The sequence below is a fragment of the Cucurbita pepo genome, chromosome LG09 (genome assembly GCF_002806865.2).
Source record: "Cucurbita pepo subsp. pepo cultivar mu-cu-16 chromosome LG09, ASM280686v2, whole genome shotgun sequence".
In the NCBI taxonomy this organism is placed as follows: domain Eukaryota; kingdom Viridiplantae; phylum Streptophyta; class Magnoliopsida; order Cucurbitales; family Cucurbitaceae; genus Cucurbita; species Cucurbita pepo.
In genome coordinates this window covers 9783680-9806964 of record NC_036646.1, presented here as the reverse complement: position 1 = coordinate 9806964, position 23285 = coordinate 9783680, and the positions used below count along the sequence as shown (strand labels likewise).

General features: G+C 39.5%; 4 protein-coding genes and 1 non-coding gene across 5 annotated transcripts; 4 read left to right on the top strand and 1 right to left on the bottom strand.

The window, feature by feature from the left end:
- The first annotated feature begins 699 nt into the window (after positions 1–699).
- On the top strand, positions 700–8298 carry LOC111802173 (S-protein homolog 74-like). The gene is made up of 2 exons (XM_023686438.1): positions 700–833; positions 7947–8298. Exons 1-2 carry the CDS (start codon positions 700–702, stop codon positions 8296–8298), a joined length of 486 nt encoding a protein of 161 aa, XP_023542206.1.
- Positions 8299–12991: 4693 nt separating this feature from the next.
- Positions 12992–18901, top strand: LOC111801724 (putative phospholipid-transporting ATPase 9). Its single transcript, XM_023685842.1, has 11 exons — positions 12992–14506; positions 14617–15959; positions 16060–16170; positions 16267–16543; positions 16654–16742; positions 16843–16957; positions 17039–17248; positions 17344–17469; positions 17565–17663; positions 17767–17958; positions 18054–18901. The coding sequence occupies exons 1-11, from the start codon at positions 14111–14113 to the stop codon at positions 18684–18686; spliced, it is 3591 nt and encodes a 1196-aa protein (XP_023541610.1). The 5' UTR covers positions 12992–14110; the 3' UTR covers positions 18687–18901.
- Positions 18902–19137: 236 nt separating this feature from the next.
- On the top strand, positions 19138–19210 carry TRNAA-UGC. The gene has a single exon. It is a non-coding gene; the product is annotated as a tRNA-Ala (tRNA).
- Positions 19211–19255: 45 nt separating this feature from the next.
- On the top strand, positions 19256–21551 carry LOC111801706 (calcium sensing receptor, chloroplastic-like). Its single transcript, XM_023685816.1, has 6 exons — positions 19256–19683; positions 19772–20017; positions 20341–20533; positions 20662–20803; positions 20887–21018; positions 21128–21551. The coding sequence occupies exons 1-6, from the start codon at positions 19453–19455 to the stop codon at positions 21375–21377; spliced, it is 1194 nt and encodes a 397-aa protein (XP_023541584.1). The 5' UTR covers positions 19256–19452; the 3' UTR covers positions 21378–21551.
- Positions 21552–21629: 78 nt separating this feature from the next.
- Positions 21630–23243, bottom strand: LOC111801707 (tetraspanin-11-like). Its single transcript, XM_023685817.1, has 2 exons — positions 22363–23243; positions 21630–22213 (listed from the first exon to the last, which is right to left on the bottom strand). Exons 1-2 carry the CDS (start codon positions 22864–22866, stop codon positions 21917–21919), a joined length of 801 nt encoding a protein of 266 aa, XP_023541585.1. The 5' UTR covers positions 22867–23243; the 3' UTR covers positions 21630–21916.
- Between the last annotated feature and the right edge of the window lie 42 nt (positions 23244–23285).

The following is a 23285-nucleotide window of genomic DNA, read 5'->3' as shown; positions in this document are numbered from 1 at the left end:
AGTTCATTGCAAGTCGAAAGACGACGATTTAGGCGAGCATGTGATCAATTCTGGAGGCAAATATTTTTGGACGTTCCATGAAAACCTGGGGCAAACGACACTATTTTGGTGCAATTTTAGCAGCAAACATGGGAATGCTTCGGGCCAAGTGTTTTGGCCAGAGAGGAGCCTCTGGCTTAGTGATCGATGTTATCGTCATACTTGCGTTTGGGCTGCAAAAGACGATGGCATTTCTTTACGTACTGGTGCTTTCGATTTATATGAATTATTGTACCCTTGGAAATGATTGATGCATAATGCTTTTATCAATAAAAAGTATTAATGGAAGAAAAGCTTTTTTTATTACTCTATTTTAATTCAATTATATAATGATGTATGGGTATTAGAGGCAAAGAGGAAGATAAATTAGGTTAAATTAATTTTGGTTCCTCCCGCCAATCCTCAATCTCTCAGTCAAACCAAAATCACAGCCTCTTGTCTTGCCATTGTTGTATCTTCTTCACTTCACTCCTCTCCAATTCTTCCCCCTTTTCAAATCATTCAAGAAACGCCCCACCAGATATGAGTATTGGTGCTTCTCTATCTTCAGTCGCCGCCCTGCGCTTTCCTATTTGTCTCCATTGTTTTCGAACCCCCAGAACACCCATTTCCTTCCCTTGTCTATCCTTAAATCCTTGAAGTTTGCATATCTTTGCGTCGATGACTTCTTCCTTTACTGCGTCGATGTCTACTTCCTCACCTCTGGCCCCCGAGCAGCTTGCTGTGGAGGAGAAGAAGCCCGCGCCGCCGCCAAAGCCATGGCTGATCGTTGGCCTTGGGAATCCCGGGAAGAAGTATGAATGCACGCGCCATAATGTCCGTATGCTTCTATCCACCGTCATGCATACGTCATACTCATCATAGAAGCTATTACGTGTATCAAATATAACATGTACGTCATGCGTCGAAACATAAATAACGTCATTTAACCGACATCACAACGTCATACACACACTTCATCAGAATTCAAATAATAGCGTACATTTAACCGACATCACAACATACACACACTTCATCAGAATTCAAACAATCTTTAGCCTATCCTATAGTAAGGTCACTTACTTGGATGATCTTGGCCTAAGTACTCCCTAAATAGCTAAACGTAAGCTCCGGTTTCGTGAGAGCTGCTTCCTACATTGTCGGGATTTGTTTCCTATCACCGCTCACCACTTTCCATTAATATTTTACAATTAATTTACCTATAATTCAATAAATGTGAAATACGGCTCTAAATTTGCCTCGGATACCTTAATCGGGGCCGAAAACAGATCCGGGAGGGTCGAAACAGTGGAAACCGGGCTTAAAACTGGTGAGCCGAGCCGAACAGCCGCTTGGAGTCGCTGGAGCGTCACCGGAGGGAGCTCGAGCCGTTTGCGCCGAGCCAAGCAGAAGGACCGCCTGCGCCTCTTTATGACACGTGGCCGCAGTAGAGCGAGCCACGTCGTGCGGTAGAGTCGGGTTGAAGCGCGAGTCGCAGTCGTGGTTCGGGTCGTGGTCTGGGTCACGGGCTGTGGAAGGGTACTAGACCAAGACTAATCATTGGGCCTCGGCTTACTGGGCTGGGCTGCAAGTGTTTGGGTTGCAGGCTGGCTCGGTTGGACCGTGGGTTTGGTCTCGGGTTGGTTCAACTGCCGTAGCTATACATCATATCATACTCCCAACAAAATTACTCAGCATGNTGGATGATCTTGGCCTAAGTACTCCCTAAATAGCTAAACGTAAGCTCCGGTTTCGTGAGAGCTGCTTCCTACATTGTCGGGATTTGTTTCCTATCACCGCTCACCACTTTCCATTAATATTTTACAATTAATTTACCTATAATTCAATAAATGTGAAATACGGCTCTAAATTTGCCTCGGATACCTTAATCGGGGCCGAAAACAGATCCGGGAGGGTCGAAACAGTGGAAACCGGGCTTAAAACTGGTGAGCCGAGCCGAACAGCCGCTTGGAGTCGCTGGAGCGTCACCGGAGGGAGCTCGAGCCGTTTGCGCCGAGCCAAGCAGAAGGACCGCCTGCGCCTCTTTATGACACGTGGCCGCAGTAGAGCGAGCCACGTCGTGCGGTAGAGTCGGGTTGAAGCGCGAGTCGCAGTCGTGGTTCGGGTCGTGGTCTGGGTCACGGGCTGTGGAAGGGTACTAGACCAAGACTAATCATTGGGCCTCGGCTTACTGGGCTGGGCTGCAAGTGTTTGGGTTGCAGGCTGGCTCGGTTGGACCGTGGGTTTGGTCTCGGGTTGGTTCAACTGCCGTAGCTATACATCATATCATACTCCCAACAAAATTACTCAGCATGCAACACGTCACATCATACTCTTAAATAAATACGTGAAATATCACAACTATTTCAGTAATGCTAACATAGAAATGCATGCGAGTTTTAAGACGTTTCTCTTTTCTTATCTTATGCAAGGCGTACCTGNCTGGTGAGCCGAGCCGAACAGCCGCTTGGAGTCGCTGGAGCGTCACCGGAGGGAGCTCGAGCCGTTTGCGCCGAGCCAAGCAGAAGGACCGCCTGCGCCTCTTTATGACACGTGGCCGCAGTAGAGCGAGCCACGTCGTGCGGTAGAGTCGGGTTGAAGCGCGAGTCGCAGTCGTGGTTCGGGTCGTGGTCTGGGTCACGGGCTGTGGAAGGGTACTAGACCAAGACTAATCATTGGGCCTCGGCTTACTGGGCTGGGCTGCAAGTGTTTGGGTTGCAGGCTGGCTCGGTTGGACCGTGGGTTTGGTCTCGGGTTGGTTCAACTGCCGTAGCTATACATCATATCATACTCCCAACAAAATTACTCAGCATGCAACACGTCACATCATACTCTTAAATAAATACGTGAAATATCACAACTATTTCAGTAATGCTAACATAGAAATGCATGCGAGTTTTAAGACGTTTCTCTTTTCTTATCTTATGCAAGGCGTACCTGACGGTGACGGGGCATTAACGTTGGGACCATGGAGCGTGTCAAGCCTACATCATAGGCTAGTCTACAGAATCTAAAACATAGAGCTCTGATACCAACTGTAACGACCCTAAATTTTCACATATCTAGAGTCGTCACTAATGTCTCATGCTCATCTCTAATGCAAAATATAACTCTAAGAAATGCTCATCTTTATTAGCGGAAAAAGTTTAACCTTCAGAATACGTTAAAACATTAGAAAACACTATCGGACTTGGGTGTTTCAAACATCATGCTGGAGTTCAAAATAAGATAAAAACAATTACAAATTAAATAATTTAAATGAATGAAATGCAAACGCCATATCCTAACCAATACTAGGAATTTAAAATATGCAACTAAATTAGCTGAAAATGAGAGANCATATCCTAACCAATACTAGGAATTTAAAATATGCAACTATCCTATGCACGCACCACAGTCTCTGATCACAATGTCGCCGTCAACCGTACATGGGCGCCTTGCTTTTACCTGAAACAAAAATAATATGGCACACGGCCTGAGTATTTCGAAGAAATACTCATTAAGTGACCCCACTATAGGGGCCATGTTAATGCAAACACATGCAATCATGAATTAGGGACCTATCTCTAATCATCTTAAGGGTGGCCTCCAGTCTCGGATAAATTGGATGTGTAGTACTTCCCTACACACGACTCACACGTGCGAGTGTGAATCCCCAGGGCGCTCGCACACCCCTTGGACCCTCTGGTCAAGCTAATCTATAGCGACGTCCGGAGGTCAGTGGAACCCCATAGTGTCATGCACCTCATGAACACCCTCATCTGTGTGCATTCGCACTTGTGCGCATACACGCTCATCATACGTGCGCATCCGCACTCATTATCTCTAGAGGAAGTAGCCCTATGCTTATGAACATACAATATGCATGAGATCCCTCTAAGTCCAATCATACATTTCTTCTGACACAATCCTCGAGTCTCATCTTTTGGTTTTACTATGTAACACGTGCTCGTGGATATTTACATTAATATCATTTTCATAGTCTTAGGAACATGTCGATCTAACGACAAGATGCAATATGGCAAACAACATCATAAGACATGTTCAACATGAAAAACGTCATCATAATAATAACATCGTCATGCATACATCATACTAATCATAGAAGCCATTAAGTACATCAAATATAACATGTACGTTATGCATCGAAACATAAATGGTGTACATTTAACAGACATCACAACAGAACGTCATACACACACTTCATCATAATTCAAACAATCTTTAGCCTATCCTATAGTAAGGCCACTTACTTGGTTGGCCTTGGCCGAAGTACTCCCTAAATAGCTAAACGTAAGCTCCCGTTCCGTGAGAGCTGCTTCCTACGTTGCTGAGGTTTGTTTCCTATCACACCGTTCACCACTTTCCGTTAGTATTTCACAATTAATTTACCTATAATTCAATAAATGTGACATACGGCTCTAAAATGGCCTCGAATAGCTTAATCAGGGCCGAAAATAGATCCGGGAGGGTCGAAACAATGGAAACCGGGCTGAAAACAGGTGAGCTGAGCCGAACAGCCGCTGGGAGCTGCCAGAGGATCCACCGGAGCGTCACCGAAGGGAGCCCAAGCCATTTGCGCCGAGCCGAGTCGAGGGGCCGCCTGCGCAGCTGTGTGACACGTGGCCGCAGCAGAGCGAGCCATGTCGTGCGGTAGCGTCGGGTCGAAGTGCGGGTCGCAGTCCGGTTCGGGTCGTGGTCTGGGTCGCGGGCTGCAGAAGGCTACTGGGCCAAGACTAATCTTGGGCCTCGACTTACTGGGCTGGGCCGCAAGTGTTTGGATTGCAGGCCAGCTCGGTTGGACCGTGGGTCTGGTCTCGGGTTGGTTCAACTGAACCGTAGCTTCTGGGCTGGTTTGAAGTTTTGGCCACTGTAGTCGGGCTGGGTCGAAGGCAGAGGCCGAGGTAAAGAATGGGCTAGCTCTCCCGGATTTTGGGTTCGGGTTGATCCGGATCCTTGGATGTCGTCTTCCTTACCCGACTTCGGCAGATTTTTCGGCGAGTTTTCTCTCTCCTTCCCGCGGCGTTTCCGTTGCCGATTTCGGTCCTCTTTCTTCTTTTTCCTCTTTATTTCTCGTCCTTCTTTCTTTTCTAGGAGTTTTGCGGCCTAAAAGTTCCTAAAACCACCGATCTAAGAATGATTAGGAAAACCCAATTTTCCAACCTCGGTTACCGACGACGGCGCTTACAAGAAAGCACAAAACACACCTTGAGTTATTGTGCTTTCATTAGGGATCCTTCTCGTGGTGGTAACTGATTGTTTGGTGTCGGTTTTCAGGTGGTTTGCGGGCTCGTTGGAGAAACTGGAAACTCGCCGACGTTTATCCGAAATCTCTCTCTCTCGTATTTTCTTTCTTTTCTCCCTTTGCAGGTATTCTGATAGGTGCTGGGAGTCGTGGGCTGAAGGCTAGGCGTGGTGTGGCCGTCGTTTCGCATGGGGTCCGCGAAACTCGGCGGTCGCTGAAAAACTCGTGGGAACCATAATTCATCTATAGCTGACAACCATAATTCAACTACGACAGGGTCCTTGGATTTTCCCTCGAATACTTCGGGGTCCCGACGTTTGAAAGCCCGAAAATACTTTCTTTCTTCTGATGCGTCAGCGTCTCCCCGGTTGTGATAGGTCGTCTGCCTGGCGCTTTGTACTAAGGTCGGGATCAGTTGTCCAATTGCCCATTTGTCTGTGCCATGGATTGCATCAGCCCCATCATCACAGTCATATTAGGTACTTCCGAAGTATCAAGGTTTGCTCTCGGTAAACCAGATGGGGGAACTCCTATCCCTAGATTTAGGTTCGCATTCACTGACTGTTCTTGAAGTGGGGCCTCTAAAGATGACTTCGACGTGTTGATAGGACACGCCGTCTTTTAAAGTTTGTAGGTTGTAAATCTCAAAGACAAACACAAATCTTTTAACAGAAAAGTAGAATTTTAAAAAATATATTATTTTTTTTATTTTTCTCTCTTTTGTGGTCCCCACGATATTGTTATTTATTATTTGGAGGGGTAGAATTTTGGTGGAACAAATTAAGTTTTTTAAATTAAAAAATATTAATACAATGTGCTACCAATTTAATTTTCAAATTATAAAAATTATATTTATGCAAATTTTCTTAAAATATTTTTTTAATTTTAAGATTTATATTGAATTTTTTACTAAAATATAAATATTTAGACCCGATGACATTGAGATAAAAAAATATTTATAAGCTTACGTTTGAAATTTATGGCAAACAACACTATTTTGATGCAATTTTAGCAGCAAACATGGGCATGTGAAGTGTTTTAGCTGGAGAAAGAAAACTGGCTTAGTGATCGATGTGATCCTAATACCTCCAATGGGGCTGTGAGAGACGATGACATTTCCAATACCTGCACTGGGACTGTGAGAGACGATAGCATTTCCTTACGTCTTGGTTCCCTCTATTCATATCAATTAATATACCCTTAGAAATGATTTTACTCAATTTTCATTGAGTTGACTTCAACTCAAACACAACTATGGATCAAAGCATAATGCTTTATGAATGAAAACCCTAATTAGTTCTTTAAATGTCAATCCATGGATGTAACGAGCATATCGATAATAATCAAAATAAAACTTAACATAGTTGTATTTTTTTCTTTTTCCTTATAATTAAATTACAAGTGAAACAACAATTAAATGAGAAACATAACTTATTAAGTCTTTAAATTATAGATTAAAGAATTAATTGCTTTTGAGATATTAGATGAACGAGTTAATCCAAATCTTACTCCTATTGCAGTGATTTCCATATCATTTGGTATCAGACCTTTACCTATTGCAGTGATTTCCTTTAAAAAAATATAAGGAGTATAAGAACTAAATCCGATTGGTTACCAATTTTGGCCATATTTTTTATAGCTTGAATGCTTAAAAGTCACTATACATTAATTTCAAAGACAGTTTATGTCCCTTCAAAAAATTATTAGGAATCTAGCGAAGTTTATTCGCGATACAAACTTCTATCGTCGTTCATACTAAAATGAAAAGGGTACATGAATGATTACAAGATGAGCTAGAAGTCCTCCATTTTCTCTCTAGGATCAATCACATGAAGATTATAATCGTTCATTGGTGGAAATGACTCAAATCTTTGGTGGAAATGACTCAAATCTTGGAGTATTTCGTGGTTTGTGGGATCGAACCAGAGATTCGGACTCTAGATAGGAACAAGGGATTCCATGGATTCAGCTACAAGTATCTACTGTCTCTTCTGGATCAGTGTTCTCCTTCGAAACATTCCCTTTATCCTCCTCCACCACCTTAGCTCTCAACGACGAGTTCCAATATGTCAAACTTTTCGTTATTTTATTTTAAGGCTTTGAATGTGAACGCTCAAGTCCATGACATCATTTTATGAATGATTGTAAATGCATGTTTTCGCATAGAAAGGTCACATCATGCATGTGACAACCGTTCTATTTCAATAGAAAATTAGGGTTGTTACGTTCAAAATTTCTTTGTTTTGCCCATACATATCATATTGGAAATTAGCATAAGTTTGTTAGGGCGACTCTAAAGGTGCAATTGAACAAATACAATATCCATAAATATTCTTAAAATTATTTGATTCAAACAAGTCAACTTTTCTATATATATATCCGAGAAACAACCTCCTATATATAACACACCTTGTTAGTTATGGTTCGTACAATCTATATATTTAGATAAATAAAATTAGAAAATTAAGAAGATTTAGATTGTACAACTTGTGAATCTAACCGTATACTAATTCTATTGTGCTATATAAATGAGACAAAACCAAATGAGACAAAACCAAGTCGGGTTGTAAAAAGAAAAGTGAGCAAGCAAAATGATGTCTCAAACCATCTTTTGTTTCATCATTTTGCTTGCTTTTCAATCAAACATGATTATTAACTCATGTTTTGCACAATCTGATTCCAGTTTGATTGACCAATTTTCTAACTGGGAAGTGGATATTGTGAATGACTTGAAGGATTCCACTTTGGTAGCTCATTGCAAGTCGAAAAGTGACGATTTAGGTGAGCATGTGATCAAGCCTGGAGACAAATATTATTGGAAGTTCCATGAAAACGTGTGGCAAACAACACTATATTGGTGCAATTTTAGCAGCAAACGTGGGCAGGCTTCTGGTCAAGTGTTTTGGCCAGAGAAAAGCCACTGGCTTAGTGATCGATGTAATCGTAATACCTGCATTTGGGTTGCCAAAGATGATGGCATTTCTATACGTATTGGTGTTTTCGGTTTATATGAATTAGTGTACCCTTGGAAATGAGGAGGGTGATGCATAATGCTTTATCAATAAAAACTCTTTCTCAAGCTTTTTTTTACTCTTTATTTTAATTCAATTATATAATGATGTATGGGAATTAGAGGCAAAGAGGAAGATAAATTAGGTTAAATTAATTTTGGTTCCTCCCGCCAATCCTCCATCAATCCAATCTCTCTATCAAACCAAAATCACCTCCCGCCATTGTTGTATCTTCTTCACTTCACTCCTCTCCAATTCTTCCCCTTTTCAAATCATTCAAGAACCTTCACAACACCCATTTCCTTCCCTTCTCTATCCTTAAATCCCCCAAGTTTGCATATCTTTTCGTCCATGACTTCTTCCATTACTGCGTCCATGTCTACTTCCTCACCTCTGGCCCCCCGATCAGCTTGCTGTGGAGGAGAACAAGCCCGTGCCACTGCCGAAGCCATGGCTGATCGTTGGCCTTGGGAATCCCGGGAAGAAGTATGAACGCACGCGCCATAATGTCCGTATGCTCCTATCTCTGCGTATACGAATTCAACTTGCTCTTTTTTTTGTACCATTTATTATTTATTCCTTTTATATCGAGCGCCAAGGATTTTTCATTTCTCTTTTTCTTTTTCGTTTACCGACTCGACTGACTGTAAAGGATAGGGAATAGGGAATAGAGGTGAATGAAGGTGAAGGCTCAGGATTGAATTCATTTAAGTATTTATGTGAGAAATTAAATTCTGTTTCACTGAAAACTATTATGCCTTATTTTCTATTGGGTTAACTGGGTATGCCGTTTATCGTGTGGAACCCCCTTAGGATAGGTTTGTGGTTATCTCGAGGAAATTATGATTTATGTTGATTTACAAAGCTGTGGAATGATATTTTATTTATTGCTGTTTTTGTTATTAGCCATACCGAGTGTTGTCTGGATGCCCTTTATTAAGACGAATTGAAGCATGGCTGATGCTATGATTAATTTTCCAGGTAGGTTTTGAGATGGTGGATGCTGTTGCTAAGATTGAAGGGATATCCATGAGTAGTGCTTCCTTCAAAGCTCTGATCGGGAAAGGTGTGCAGATTTTAACAATTCTTGATGAAATTAAAATATCTGGTTACAACTTAGAAATACATCTAGCTGCTACTTTTCTTGCCTTGAACGGACTTGCTAATAGATTACTGACTCCTTTCTTCCCTGTTTGAAGATGTGTAAACTTTTCTTCCTTATCCCTGTCATGAGATGGTTTGGCCATGAACTACAACTCGGTAAAATAACAATGGGTGCTGTTGTTTCCTACTATAAAATTCCATTGAAGCAAGTCCTTGTGGTAAATATTTTATTCCCCATGTAAGATTATCAGTTTTCTTGACAAGAGAGGAGGTTGGGCTGTGGGGTGGGTATCTATGTTATTCACTTTCTTTTTCCCCTACATATAAGCCTTGAATTGGGGTCCGTCCTTCAACAAGAGAGGAGGTTGGGCTGAAGCTTTTTCTCATGTGCTTACAGAAACCTGAAGATTTAATTATTATACTAATTTGTCTTTTTACATCTTCTTTAAATCATTTAAATAAATGTTTTTCCTATGTTAATATAAGTTTCATATCCCCACATATTTAAATATATGGGTGTTGTGTGTATATATATATATATATATATATAATGAAAAAGAGTTGGAACGTGCAATTTCAAATAGTTTGATTGGAAGGCATAAGAATTTGGTCATTTGTGAATGATTTTTATAGGTTTTATTATTGTTATTATTTTCAACGTGGAAGGTAAGAATGCGTTCAAGATTGTCCCATCCATTAATGTGAAAGTATATAATAAGGTGTGTGTTATTAGAGTGGGGGCATAAAGTTGAATGAAGCTCAACCTCATCCATTCAATCCCCACCCAACCCCTTCAAATTCCACCATTTTCCTACTCTTCCTCTTATATCTTAATTAATTGACAATATTAATTTTAATATTTGAAATAAAAAGTTGCTATTTTTTTTAAAAAAAAATATTATTTTACTTTATTCATCAACCTCAATATTAGAGCAACATGTATGGAGGTTAAATTGTGTGTGTGTGTTTTTTTTTTGTTTTTTTTTATTGAATATCAATCCATATAAAATAAAAAATTATCATGATTTTCATAACTATTAAATAAATATTTAAATTCATAACTAAATTATTATTGTTATTTGGTTAATTTTAAAAATATAACTTCAATATTAAAAATACTTTTAAGGTAGCTTATTGAATAAAATATATATATATATAAATGAAAATAGTATTTATAACTAATTTTAGAATATCAAGTAGACTAAAGTCATGTTAAACATCATTAAACACGTGAATAAATAAAAGAAAACAAAGTTTGTCCATCATTCAATTCAATGTCATCTTATAATATTCCAAACCCAAGAAAAAAGATTGATATTTTATACATATATATATTTCCTTTAAATAATGATAGGACAAATCTTAATAATATATGGTGTAGAATTCATTTTTTTAAAATGAATTCAACCAAATAATTAAAACTTAATTAAATAATAAATAAATACATACATACATAATTGTGCTTTATTATATGATGACATAGGGATTAATTTATTTAAATTTATAATCAAAATAAAAAATAAAAAATAAAAAATAAAAATTGGTTGAGGATANTCCAACATACCTTAAATTTGGTCTCCACTCCATTCCATAAATGCTAAAAAAAATTGATTTCGAAATTATACATTAATTAATGGAATTTATTTTAAAATAATGATGTAGTTCATTAAAATTTTTCTTTAAATAGTAAGGAAGAAATTGAAGAGGCTGATTAATTGATTAAATAAGAGTTTGAAAAACGAGCAATGTGTAACGAATATTGTTAGGTCATTTACATTTAATTTTCCATTCAAAGTGCAATAATATATAAATATTTGAACAACCAATGGGAGACTTATTCTCTTGCCAACTACCCATAATTATCGATTACGACGAAAACGACGACGTTTCATGAACAAACTGCGCGGGACCTTTTTTTATTATTATTTTTATTTGATGAGTGAATTTTGTAAATTTTTTTACCAATTAGAAAGTATACAATGAGGGGGCTCCACGTGTACACCGGCAAAAATTGAGTCAATCCGAAAAGTTTGACTAAGATCTGTACGAATTATTAGGGTTTTGAAAGGAACTATTTTTTGCGGAGAAAATAAAATAATTCTTTTTCTGAGAGGGTGAGATGGGCAACGCACATATGCCTACGTGGTATCAAGTTTCTCTCTAGTTTATCAAAATATTTATTCATTAATTCCATTTTTTAAATATTCAAAAGCATACATGAATATCTCCAATTAATATTCTAAATTCAAGATATTGAAAAGGAAATATAACTTTAAGTACTTAAAGAATAATTCAAAAATTCAAAGTATTAATTTTCGTTCACATCGTAACTACATTAAATAATAATAATAAAAATAAAACTTTTGCACATGCTAATTAATATGTCACCTTACTTTAAAGCAAATGGGGTATTTTTTTCACTTGCTTTTTCCTTTTACATTCTTTTTTAAATTTCAAATATTTTTAAAATTCAAGTTAAAAGATGGCTTAGCATAAAGAAAGGAATATAATAGGTTACCATTTCAAATTTAGTTGCTTCAAAAAAAGAAACACCAATGTAGCATTTAGATTCTTTTAAATAAAATTTTGTAAATACATTTTATTTTATTTTATTTTATTTTATTTTTAGGTAAACAAACGAACGAGCTCTTCCAATTTCTTAAAACATACGTTTGAATAAGTACTAGCACGTGGTTCTCATTTACTTGACCATTTGATTGATTATTATTTAATTCTAGTATAGTATTTTTTAATATAAACACTATTATTTGTAATTTCCTTTCTTGACTGGGATGGAGAGTCATATTTGTTAATGCATCCAATAATTTATTTTTTTATAAAAATTGAAGGATGAATATTGGAAAAAATCTAATTAAAAACATAATTTAATTATGTAAAGTATAAACAAGATCTGAGATGCTATAAAGTTGGATTTAATAAAAGAAAAGAAGAAAAAATATTGATGGGACATAAGAGAAGATATTATAGTAATTTAGGTAAACAAAAAGAAATTACGGAAATTTCGGAAAAATAAAAAATGGTAAGATGAAGTGGGATAATGGAGTGACGTGCCTCAAAAGAATATGGCGCTTTTTGAGACGGGTCATCGTCACCGGCTGGAAATATCGTGGAAAAAAAAGGTCCCATTTGCCTTTTTTTGGAAGAGGAAATTAAAAAAAAAAAAAAAAAAGAAATTACGAATTTTAAATAATTTCTAAGATATTATAATTTTCTTTAATTATAATTTTATTTGCATAAATTGCATACACTTTCAAAGTCTTAAAAACAAATGAGAACTTTGAAAATAAATACTAGATTTTGGAAATATTTTATAAAAAAAAAAAAAAAAAAAAAAAANTAATAATTATTTTTAAGTAATGATTTTAGTGAGGGGAGACGTGGAAAAGTCGTCGTTGGGCACTTTCTCATCCGTAAGCGAGAAGTTAGATAATTGCCTCGGAAGACAACAAAATTAATTAATAAATAAAAAATAGTGGCTTACCTTCCAGAGGTAATTTCGGAAATGAAACGAGGGTAATTTGGGAAATGAGCTCGTATGATAATATATTTGAAGCATGTGAATGGTCCAGTTTGACCCTAACCCAACGCAGCCTCATCCGCCATCATCATCATCATCGTCGTCAAATTAAGTTTTTAACTAAATATTCTGTACATCCTCCCTCCTCTTCTTTCTCCTCTCGCTTTCACTCTCCATTAACCTTCATTTAAAACTGTTTTCGTCTCCATTTCTGACAACCATCACCTCACGATCCGCTGTTTTTTTAGCCAATAAACTATTTTTCTTGTTTTAATTTAATAACCCATCCCTCGTTTTTTCTACAAAATTCCCATCTGGGTTTCGTATTTACTCACTGAATCTGTGACAACCCAGTTTTACTCCTGTGGGAACTTCATTTATTCACTTTCTTGAAGATTCTTTCCATTTTCAGTTTCAGTTTCAGATTCAGATTCAGTTTCAGCCCATTTCTTGTTGTTAGTGAAAAGAAGATTGAAACAGAGTAAAACAGAGTATAACTGTTTCTTCTTCTCTGCTAAATCTTTACCTTTTTGAGCTGAGATCAAAATTTATTGACTTGCAGAAGGGGAAAAGGGGCTTGGTCAACGTTCTCTGAAAAAGTCTCCGCCATCTCTGGTCTTTGATTTGGCCGTTGACATCAGATTCCAGCTCTGGTTTCATATTGTTTAAGCAGCAGCCGTGGGAAGGAGGAAAAAAAAAAAAAATTAAAATGGTGGCGTTTTCGATATCCCATTGGGGTTGGGTTTGTTTCTACTTTTTAGGCTTTCATTTAAGATTCAAAATCTACCCTTTGTTGTAGTTTTATCGTAGTAGTTGAGATGAGTTTTCGGTCGAGTTGGTAAAAAACCCATCTCTTATTTGCCGTCTTGTCTTCAAAGGTGTTAGTCAAATCCGAGGGCTTAGGATTTGGTATATCCTCCCTAAACAAAACAGCGAAGTTTTCAACAGTACAAAACTCGTCTGCTTCATAGAATCTGCCGTCTCTGTCCTGTCCTGCCCGCCCATTTGGGGCTTTCAGATTTAAGCCTCTGGATTTCCTTTAAATCCTCCACTTTTCATTCTACATTCAATTTCTGTCAGTTTTCCCCCATTTATTTTCAGCTCCTTCTTCTTCCTCCGTCTGAAGGGACCATTTTTGAGAAATCAGCGAGGTGTCAGAAGGGTTTGGATTAGAAGCTTTAGTTGGGGTTTAAAATGGGCGGTGGCAGAAGAAAAAGGAGGCAGCATTTCAGAAGGATTCATGCCTTTACTTGTGGAAGAGCTTCATTCAAAGACGAGCATTCTTTAATTGGAGGGCCTGGTTTCTCCAGGGTAGTTTACTGTAACGATCCAGATAGCTCTGAGGCAAGTCTTCTCAACTATGGAGACAATTATGTCAAAACTTCCAAATATACCGTTGCTTCATTCTTTCCCAAATCCTTGTTTGAGCAATTCCGAAGGGTCGCCAACTTGTATTTCCTCCTTTGTGCTTTCCTTTCCTTTACCCCTCTTTCGCCCTATTCCCCCGTCAGTAATGTTCTTCCTCTTGTTGTTGTTATTGGAGCCACCATGGCCAAAGAGGCCCATGAAGATTGGAAGAGAACCAAACAGGTAAATCCCTTTTGAAATTACAACTGCTGCTCTAATCTGAAAGCATGTCCTTTTTCTGATTTGAACCATTACTGTAATGTTCAGAATGTGATTGTGGGAATTGTATTCAGGATATGGAGATGAATAACAGGAAGGTGAAAGTTCATATTCGAGATGGCGAGTTTGTTGAGACTAAATGGATGGAGTTGAAGGTGGGAGATGTAGTTAAAGTGGAGAAGGATGAATTCTTCCCTGCTGATCTTATTCTGCTTTCGTCGAGTTATGAGGAAGCGATTTGCTACGTCGAGACGATGAATCTCGACGGGGAAACTAATTTGAAACTGAAGAACGCATTAGAAGCGAGCTCGAACTTGCATGAAGATTCCAGCTTCCAGAATTTCAAGGCTATAATAAAATGTGAAGATCCGAATGCAAACTTGTATGCCTTTGTGGGGAGTATGGAGCTGGAAGATCAGCAATACCCCCTCAGCCCTCAACAGCTTCTTCTTCGGGACTCGAAGCTGCGAAACACTGATTTTATATACGGCGTGGTGATCTTCACAGGTCGTGATACAAAGGTTATGCAGAACTCAACTGCTCCTCCTTCCAAGAGAAGCAAGATTGAAAAGAGGATGGACAAGGTTGTGTTCTTCCTATTTGCTGTCTTGGTTTTGATATCAATTGCGGGGTCGATTTTCTTCGGAGTTTCAACTAGAGACGATATCGATAATGGAAGAAGTACGAGATGGTACCTTAGGCCAGACGATACCACAATGTATTACAACCCGAAAAATGCTCCAGCTGCAGCAGTATTGCAATTTTTCACATCTCTTATGCTTTTTAGCTATTTGATTCCCATATCATTGTATGTGTCCATAGAAATTGTCAAAGTTCTGCAGAGTGCCTTCATCAACCAAGATACACATATGTACTATGAGGAAACTGATACGCCAGCACATGCCCGTACCTCAAATTTGAATGAAGAGCTTGGCCAAGTCGACACCATACTCTCGGATAAAACGGGGACATTGACCTGCAATTCGATGGAGTTTATCAAGTGTTCGGTGGGCGGGACTGCTTACGGGCGAGGAATCACCGAAGTAGAGAGAGCTCTTGCAAGAAGAAAGGAGTCAAGTTTACCTGAAAATTTAGGGGCCAACAATGCACGTCTTAGCAGTGAAAAACCACTCATTAAGGGGTTTAACTTCAAGGATGATAGAATAATGGAAGGTAATTGGGTGAAGGAGCCTCGAGCCGATGTAATCCAAAAGTTCCTGCAGGTACTGGCCGTCTGTCACACTGCATTGCCAGAAATTGATGAGGAAACTGGAAATATTTCATATGAAGCTGAATCACCAGACGAGGCAGCTTTTGTGATTGCAGCCAGAGAATTCGGTTTTGAATTCTATGAAAGGACTCAGACAAGCATTTTGCTGCGCGAGTTCGACCCGACCTCCACCAAAAAAGTTGAAAGGTTCGATCACCGGTCTTACGAATTAATATTTGGATGGTCATCTTATGAATCATTCACCCAATCATATAATCACCACTTGGTTTCATGGCTGGTTTTGCAGATCATATCAACTACTGGATGTTTTGGAATTTAATAGCACAAGAAAGAGGATGTCTGTGATTGTAAGAAATGCAAAGGGACAGTTGCTACTACTTTGTAAAGGAGCTGACAGGTTCATAAACTAACATTTCTTTTTTTTCTTTTTTTCTTTTTGCCTCTGCATAAAAGAGTGAATCTTTTTCATATTAATTTTTACGTTGAAATGCAGTGTTATGTTTGAAAGACTTGCAAAGAATGGAAGTGAGTTTGAAGAACAAACTAAGGTGCACATCAATGAGTATGCGGATGCTGGTTTAAGAACTTTGGTGCTTGCATACCGCGAGCTGAAGGAGGAGGAATTCAATACATTTCATCAAGAATTCATCAAAGCCAAGAACACAGTGAGCGAGGATCGTGATGGCATAATCGATCAGTTAACCGAAAGCGTCGAGAAAGATTTGATTCTTCTTGGTGCTACAGCAGTTGAAGATAAACTTCAAAATGGGGTATGAATTAATCCATGGAAAGCTAAACGAAACGACTCTTACAACTAGCTTGCCTGACTCAAACAGGGAATTAATGAACTGACAAGTTATTGATTATTTTGTGTTGCTAGGTCCCTGAATGCATTGACAAACTTGCTCAAGCTGGAATTAAAATATGGGTTCTGACTGGAGATAAAATGGAAACAGCCATCAATATTGGGTAAGAAGCATAATAATCTATACAATTTTTTGAGCATCAGTTCATGTTGTTCAGTACGCTAACGGCTTATCGTTCCCGAATCCGAATGTCCTCTCTTCAGCTTTGCTTGTAGCTTACTTAGACAAGGAATGAGGCAAATTATTATCAGTTCAGAGACTCCGGAAGGGAAAGCTTTAGACAAAGTGGAAGATGCTCAAAAATCTGCAGCTATGAAGGTAAATAAATCAAATTCACAAAGCTGCTGCTTAACTATAGTTTTCAGCTCAACCAACTGATGGGATGTTACTGATGCTCAGGCGTTTAAGGAAAGTGTGATGCAGCAACTAACTGATGCAAAGGCATTACTTTCGAGTTCGACCAAAACCCGGGAAGCATTGGCTTTGATAATTGATGGAAAGTCCCTCACCTACGCTTTGGAGGATGATGTGAAGAACCTATTTCTGGAGCTTGCCATTGGTTGTGCTTCAGTTATATGCTGCAGATCATCTCCTAAACAGAAAGCTCAAGTAACCATACTTCTTCAACTATCTAAACCCGAGTCGTGTTTATTCAGCTGGTGAAATCAAGAAATATAACACGATACCTTCTGATATAAATGCAGGTTACCCAATTGGTTAAGGTTAAAACAGGAGGCACCACTCTAGCAGTTGGTGATGGTGCAAACGATGTTGGAATGCTCCAAGAAGCGGATATCGGGATCGGTATTAGCGGTGTAGAAGGAATGCAGGTAAATATGAAACAGATCCCCACTGTATCTTCTAAGTGTTCAAAACAAGTTTCATTGATCTCAGCTTCATACTTCTTTATGTTTCTAAATTTCAGGCAGTCATGTCAAGTGATATTGCAATAGCGCAGTTTCGATATTTAGAGAGGCTTCTCCTTGTGCATGGACATTGGTGTTACAGAAGGATCTCTTCCATGGTAAACACTTGATCCAAAAATATTTCTTTATGTTCTTAGCTTCTTGTTAAACAGAGAAAAAGTTTTGAAATATGTCGAACCGACTGCGTTTTTGTTGCGGCAGATATGCTATTTCTTCTACAAGAACATCGTTTTTGGGTTCACTCTCTTCTTCTTTGAGTTGTATGCATCATTCTCCGGCCAAGCTGTATACAATGACTGGTTCCTTTCGCTGTACAACGTCTTCTTTACGTCTCTCCCTGTGATCGCATTGGGAGTATTCGATCAAGACGTCTCGTCCCGGTACTGTCTTAAGGTAAGTCCAACGTCGCCATTTCTTATAGATGCAATCTTTTATCTACCTCAAGTACAATGTCAAATGGCTCATTGCCCTGTGTTTTGACATTTCAGTTCCCACTTTTATACCAAGAAGGTGTCCAAAATGTGTTGTTTAGTTGGGTTCGAGTTATCGGGTGGGTGTTCAATGGACTACTGAGTTCTGTGATCATCTTCTTCTTCTGTGTTGTGGCAATGGAACATCAAGCTTTCCGCAACAGTGGAGAGGTGGTTGGGTTGGAAATTCTGGGTGCCACCATGTGCACTTGTGTTGTTTGGGTTGTGAACTGTCAAATGGCATTGTCAATCAGTTACTTCACATACATTCAACATCTCTTCATCTGGGGCAGCATCATTCTCTGGTACTTATTCCTTATGGCATATGGAGCTATGAACCCAACCATATCAACCACTGCATTTCAGGTCTTCATCGAGGCATGCGCCCCGGCACCGTCGTTTTGGATCCTCACACTATTAGCTCTGGGAGCTTCCCTTCTCCCGTACTTCATCTACGCATCCATCCAAATGCGGTTCTTCCCAATGTACCATCAAATGATTCAATGGATGAAAGAAGACGGGCAATCAAACGATCCAGAATACTGTCAAGTAGTGAGACAGAGATCGCTACGACACACGACCGTTGGTTACACAGCTCGGTTTGAAGCATCGAAGCGGTTTGAAGACGTCCAAGAATTCAAGAACCATTAGTTTGCTGATGAGATTCATTACCATAGAAAGATTTGACATTTCTCCATGGGAAGTTTCTTCTCAGTGTATATATGTTTACCCAACACAGGTGTACATAAAAAGATTCTTTTGTTCTGCTGCTCCTTGTCAATTCAACCAAAGCGAAGCACCGCTCGGGTTCGAAGCTTTTGTAGCTGAAACGACCATATCTAACTCGTATGGTTAAAAAAAAAAAAGTATTTTTTTTCCTGAATGAATTCATAGGAAATATGTTAATTGTTGTATTCATTTCAAATAATCATATCAAATGTGCTAAAGTTTGTTTACAAGTTCTTGTCACATTTTTTCATTTAGTTCTCGGTTCGCATTTTGGACGTACTGGTTCATTTCCAAACTCTCTTGGCGAACCATGAGAAAATGTATTTACATATATATATCTAAATTAAATTAAATCGGGGAGTGCAATATCGACGGGGATGTAGCTCAAACGGTAGAGCGCTCGCTTTGCATGCGAGAGGTACGGGGTTCGATACCCCGCATCTCCATTTCTTTTTATTATATATGTTGTGTTGTGCCCCGAGATGAGAGAACGGCCAAAAATGGCCGAAGAACCAACCACGGCACTTTTATTCGTTAAGGATTTGGCGCTTTTCTACCTCCAACACTCACCACTAAATCATCACCTCAATCCTTCTACTCTTCTTCTTCTTCTTCTTCTTCTTCTTCTTCTTCTTCATTCGCCTCTTGGTGTCATACTCTTTGTTCCAGTCATCCAGAGCTAGTGACGATGGCGATGAAGATGGCCGCCATCAGAGCTTCCGCCATTCCCAGACATCACCCTCCTCCTTCTTCCCCGTCACTTCATTCTTCCTCTCACAGATCCGATTCCAAATCCCAATTCCGTCCCATCTCCGTCGCCTTACCGGCCTCCACTACCCTCTCTCTGTTAGCCCTTTTTTCTCCTCAGTACGAAGCTAGGGCTCTCAGCAAAGACCAAATCATCTCGTCTCTCGACAATGTAAGTATGCTTCGTCTGTTCATGATTTAAAGCAAGTTGTTAATTATTCATTTATCTGAATTGCGTTGTTGTTTTTGTGGAATGGTAGGTGGAGAAGACGTTTGATCAGGTTCAAGAAATGGGTTCGAATTTCTTTGATATTGCACAACAGGTCATTGACTCTGCTACAAATATTTTGAAGCCAGGCGTCGATGCGGCGCTGCCGATCGTGAAGCAGGCTGGAGAAGAGGCGTTGAAGGTTGCTTCTCCAACAATTTCCGAAGCTTCGAAGAAAGCCCTAGAAGCACTTGAGGGCTCTGGCATTGACACCGAGCCTGTTCTAAGTGCTGCTAAGGTTTGTGCTTCTTAATTGGACTGCCAAGTTCTACTTTTGGCTGATTTTTCCATATGATTTATTAGGAAGTAGCATGTTTCATCTTATGTTTAACATTTTCAAGAAGATTATAGCTCAGAATCAACGTCCAGAAAGTATTCTTTTCTCCTTCAAATCATGTAATATTCAGAGCACCTGAGTTTCAGTAGACTTTTCAAAGGATGAAGTTAGAGCTTTTGTTGTTTCTAGCTCATCTTGGACTGCCAATTGGAGAATCTTTCTATCGTTACTGTTTTCTTTGATCAAATCCAGATTCGCCCACCAAATATTTTCCTTGGTTGCAGACAGTTGTAGGTGCCGCTCAACAAACCGGTAAGGTCATTGAAGGTGCCACGCCTTTAGCCTCATCGACTGTCGAGAAGTTCTCTGCAGCCGACCCTCTCCTAATTGCAGAAGTTGCCGGAGTCTTAGCCTTGGCGTACCTGCTTTTTCCTCCAATATGGTCTGCCATCTCTTTCAGCTTTCGTGGTTACAAAGGTGCATCTACTCTCTTTTATGAAAAATGCATTACAAGAAAAAGCCAGTGGCTTTAGACTTCGCATTTGATATTTCCCGTTTAGAGTGATTTAGTCTGACTAATGCTACACCGTGTTTTGATTGACTAGGTGAACTCTCTCCTGCTCAAACACTCGATCTAATTTCGTCGAGTAATTACTTTCTAATCGATATACGATCCGAGAAGGAGAAGGATAAGTCTGGCATTCCTCGCCTTCCTTCTAGTGTTAAGAACCAGTCAATTGCCATTCCGTAAGTTTTTATTTCTGTACCACACAATCAATTACAACCAAATATGTGGGCAGTTTTTGAGCACTTGCACCAAAATGTTTCAGTTTGGAAGAATTACCAAGCAAGTTGCGGGGCATTGTCCGAAATGTAAAGAAACTAGAAGCTGAACTTTCAGCCATCAAAATTTCATATCTCAAGAAACTCAACAAAGGCTCCAACATAGTGATCTTGGGATCGTGAGTCATCTTGCCTATCTTGGATCTTCTTTATTTGTGAATCGTTTCTATATATCATCCACCCCTATCTTTACTGATCATTCCCATGTTGACTTTCTTGGAAATTTAGATACTCAGACTCAGCAAAAGCGGTTGCAAAAGCACTCACTGCCCTTGGCTTCAAGAACTCCTGGATTGTAACCGATGGGTTTTTAGGTAGCAAAGGTTGGTTAAAGAGCCAGTTAGGAACAGATACATATAAGTTTTCATTGGCGGAGATCCTTTCGCCATCCCGAGTCATCCCAGCAGGTACCAAACGTTTCGGGACGACCTCACTGACATCGGCATCTAGTAAAAAATTGCTTCCTGGTGCCGATTAAAATTTCATCCAGTCCTGCTGGCCGTCAACAGGTTCCCTTCCCACGCTCCATAGGATCTGTAAATTAGTAATCCTGGACTTGCTTTTGTCTTCATATTTGGCCCCAGTTACTGCTTGCAGAATTGTATAATGGTGAAAAGGTAGAAATAGCATCATCTGAATATCCATTAATCCACTAGCCAGGATCATAAACAATTCAAGAATTCAGGCCTAATTACTCTCGACAAAAAGAGAAGACAAGAAAGACTTTGGTAGCTGCACAGCTTTTGTTTATAGCTTTTCATTACAAACGATCAAAAAATCCTGAACAACAGGCCACACATACATGTGGTGCAAGTAGAAGGAACTAAAAGAACATACATTACCACATGGAAGCATGGAAAGAATGCATTACGCTCGAGTCAGCCAAACCCGAACGTTTCTGGAAAAAATGCATCTATACATAACTATGATTTGAGGACTTGCATCAATGTTAATCATATAAATCTACAGAGGGAACAGTAATGAAGGAAGCATGGAAGCAAAGCATTTAAGAACCATTTAATAATACTTGTAGCTGGAGCTGTTGCTTCTAACGGCGCAGCAGCCAATGCAATAGATGATAGTGATGACTGTGATGGCACAGGAGTTGAAAAGGGCGAAATTCCTCCATTCCTTACGGATGTTAGCCAGAATTCCACCCTTGCACGACTTGCAGTCGTAGCATAGGATGTTCTGTTGGTTGCTCCAGGTGGTGCAGTCGCTGTCCTGCACTGCCGGCCCTGTTTTGGGGGCGATCCAGAAGGTCGCGTTCTTGAACTCGAACCCGCAGTACGACGGTGGCTTGCAACACCCAGACTGCAAATACTTCAAGTTGGTTTAGAGAAGATTGGTTTTATGGAAGCTGGTTGCATCATATTTTCAAATTGGATGGAATAAGAACAAGAGGCGAAGCGAAGCGAAGGCTCGGATTTTAAAAATTGAAAGATTATATATTAAAAAGGCACCTGTATGGGGGAGAGATTCTGCTTAATGAACTCAGCCTCTTGTTCATGATAATCCTCAGCAAGACTTGGGCAAATAGGCGAATCAACCAAACAGCTCCGAATTTGAATCCAATTCTCCTCATTGACGACGTGGTTCTGAAGCCAATGCGAGTAATCCCCAAGCTTGTATTCCTTGAACCCCGTTCCAGACACGACCCGTCCGATTCCTCTATTGGTGACCAACAACGTGAAGATCGTAAACGCCATTAGCCCTAAAATCAGCAAGAACATCACGATCAGGTATAGAAACAGGATCGAATTGAGGCGGCAGCAGGATCCAATCAGGCCGAACAACGAAACGATGATGAAGAAGATTCCTACGATAAGAGCAGGGTCCTGAAGAACCTTCTGGCAATCGGTGCCACCGTGGTCGCGGACGTGGACGGCGCCGAGAACGGCAATAAGGCCGATGATGAGCGTGCAACTATTTAGGAGACTTATAAGTATGTTGCTTAAACGACACATCGTTAATGTTGTTGAAGATCGTGTAGCTGCGAAATGTGATTTGATTGAAGGAGGAGGGAAATTTGTTGAGGCCTGATTCGGATTTGCAGAGAGGGAGAGAAATTAGAAGAAGAGGAAGGAGAGGGAGAGAACTTCGCGTAAGGGTGGCCTATAATCACTACCATTCCAATGCATTTTCTTTAATTCATCCGCCATTGCAGAGTTGGAATCCAAACCTCTCACCTATGGATCCAGAATTAGAAGAATGCATGGATGGATCTACAATTAGAAGAACGCATTCAAATCAAATATAATTTTAGTCCAATTTTACGAAAACAAAATATAGTTTTTCATTTACGACTATTTTTTAAAAACAAAGGGGTCTAAAAATAAAAAGGAAAACAAAAGGTGAAACGACGTCGTAAATGGGATGAATGGCT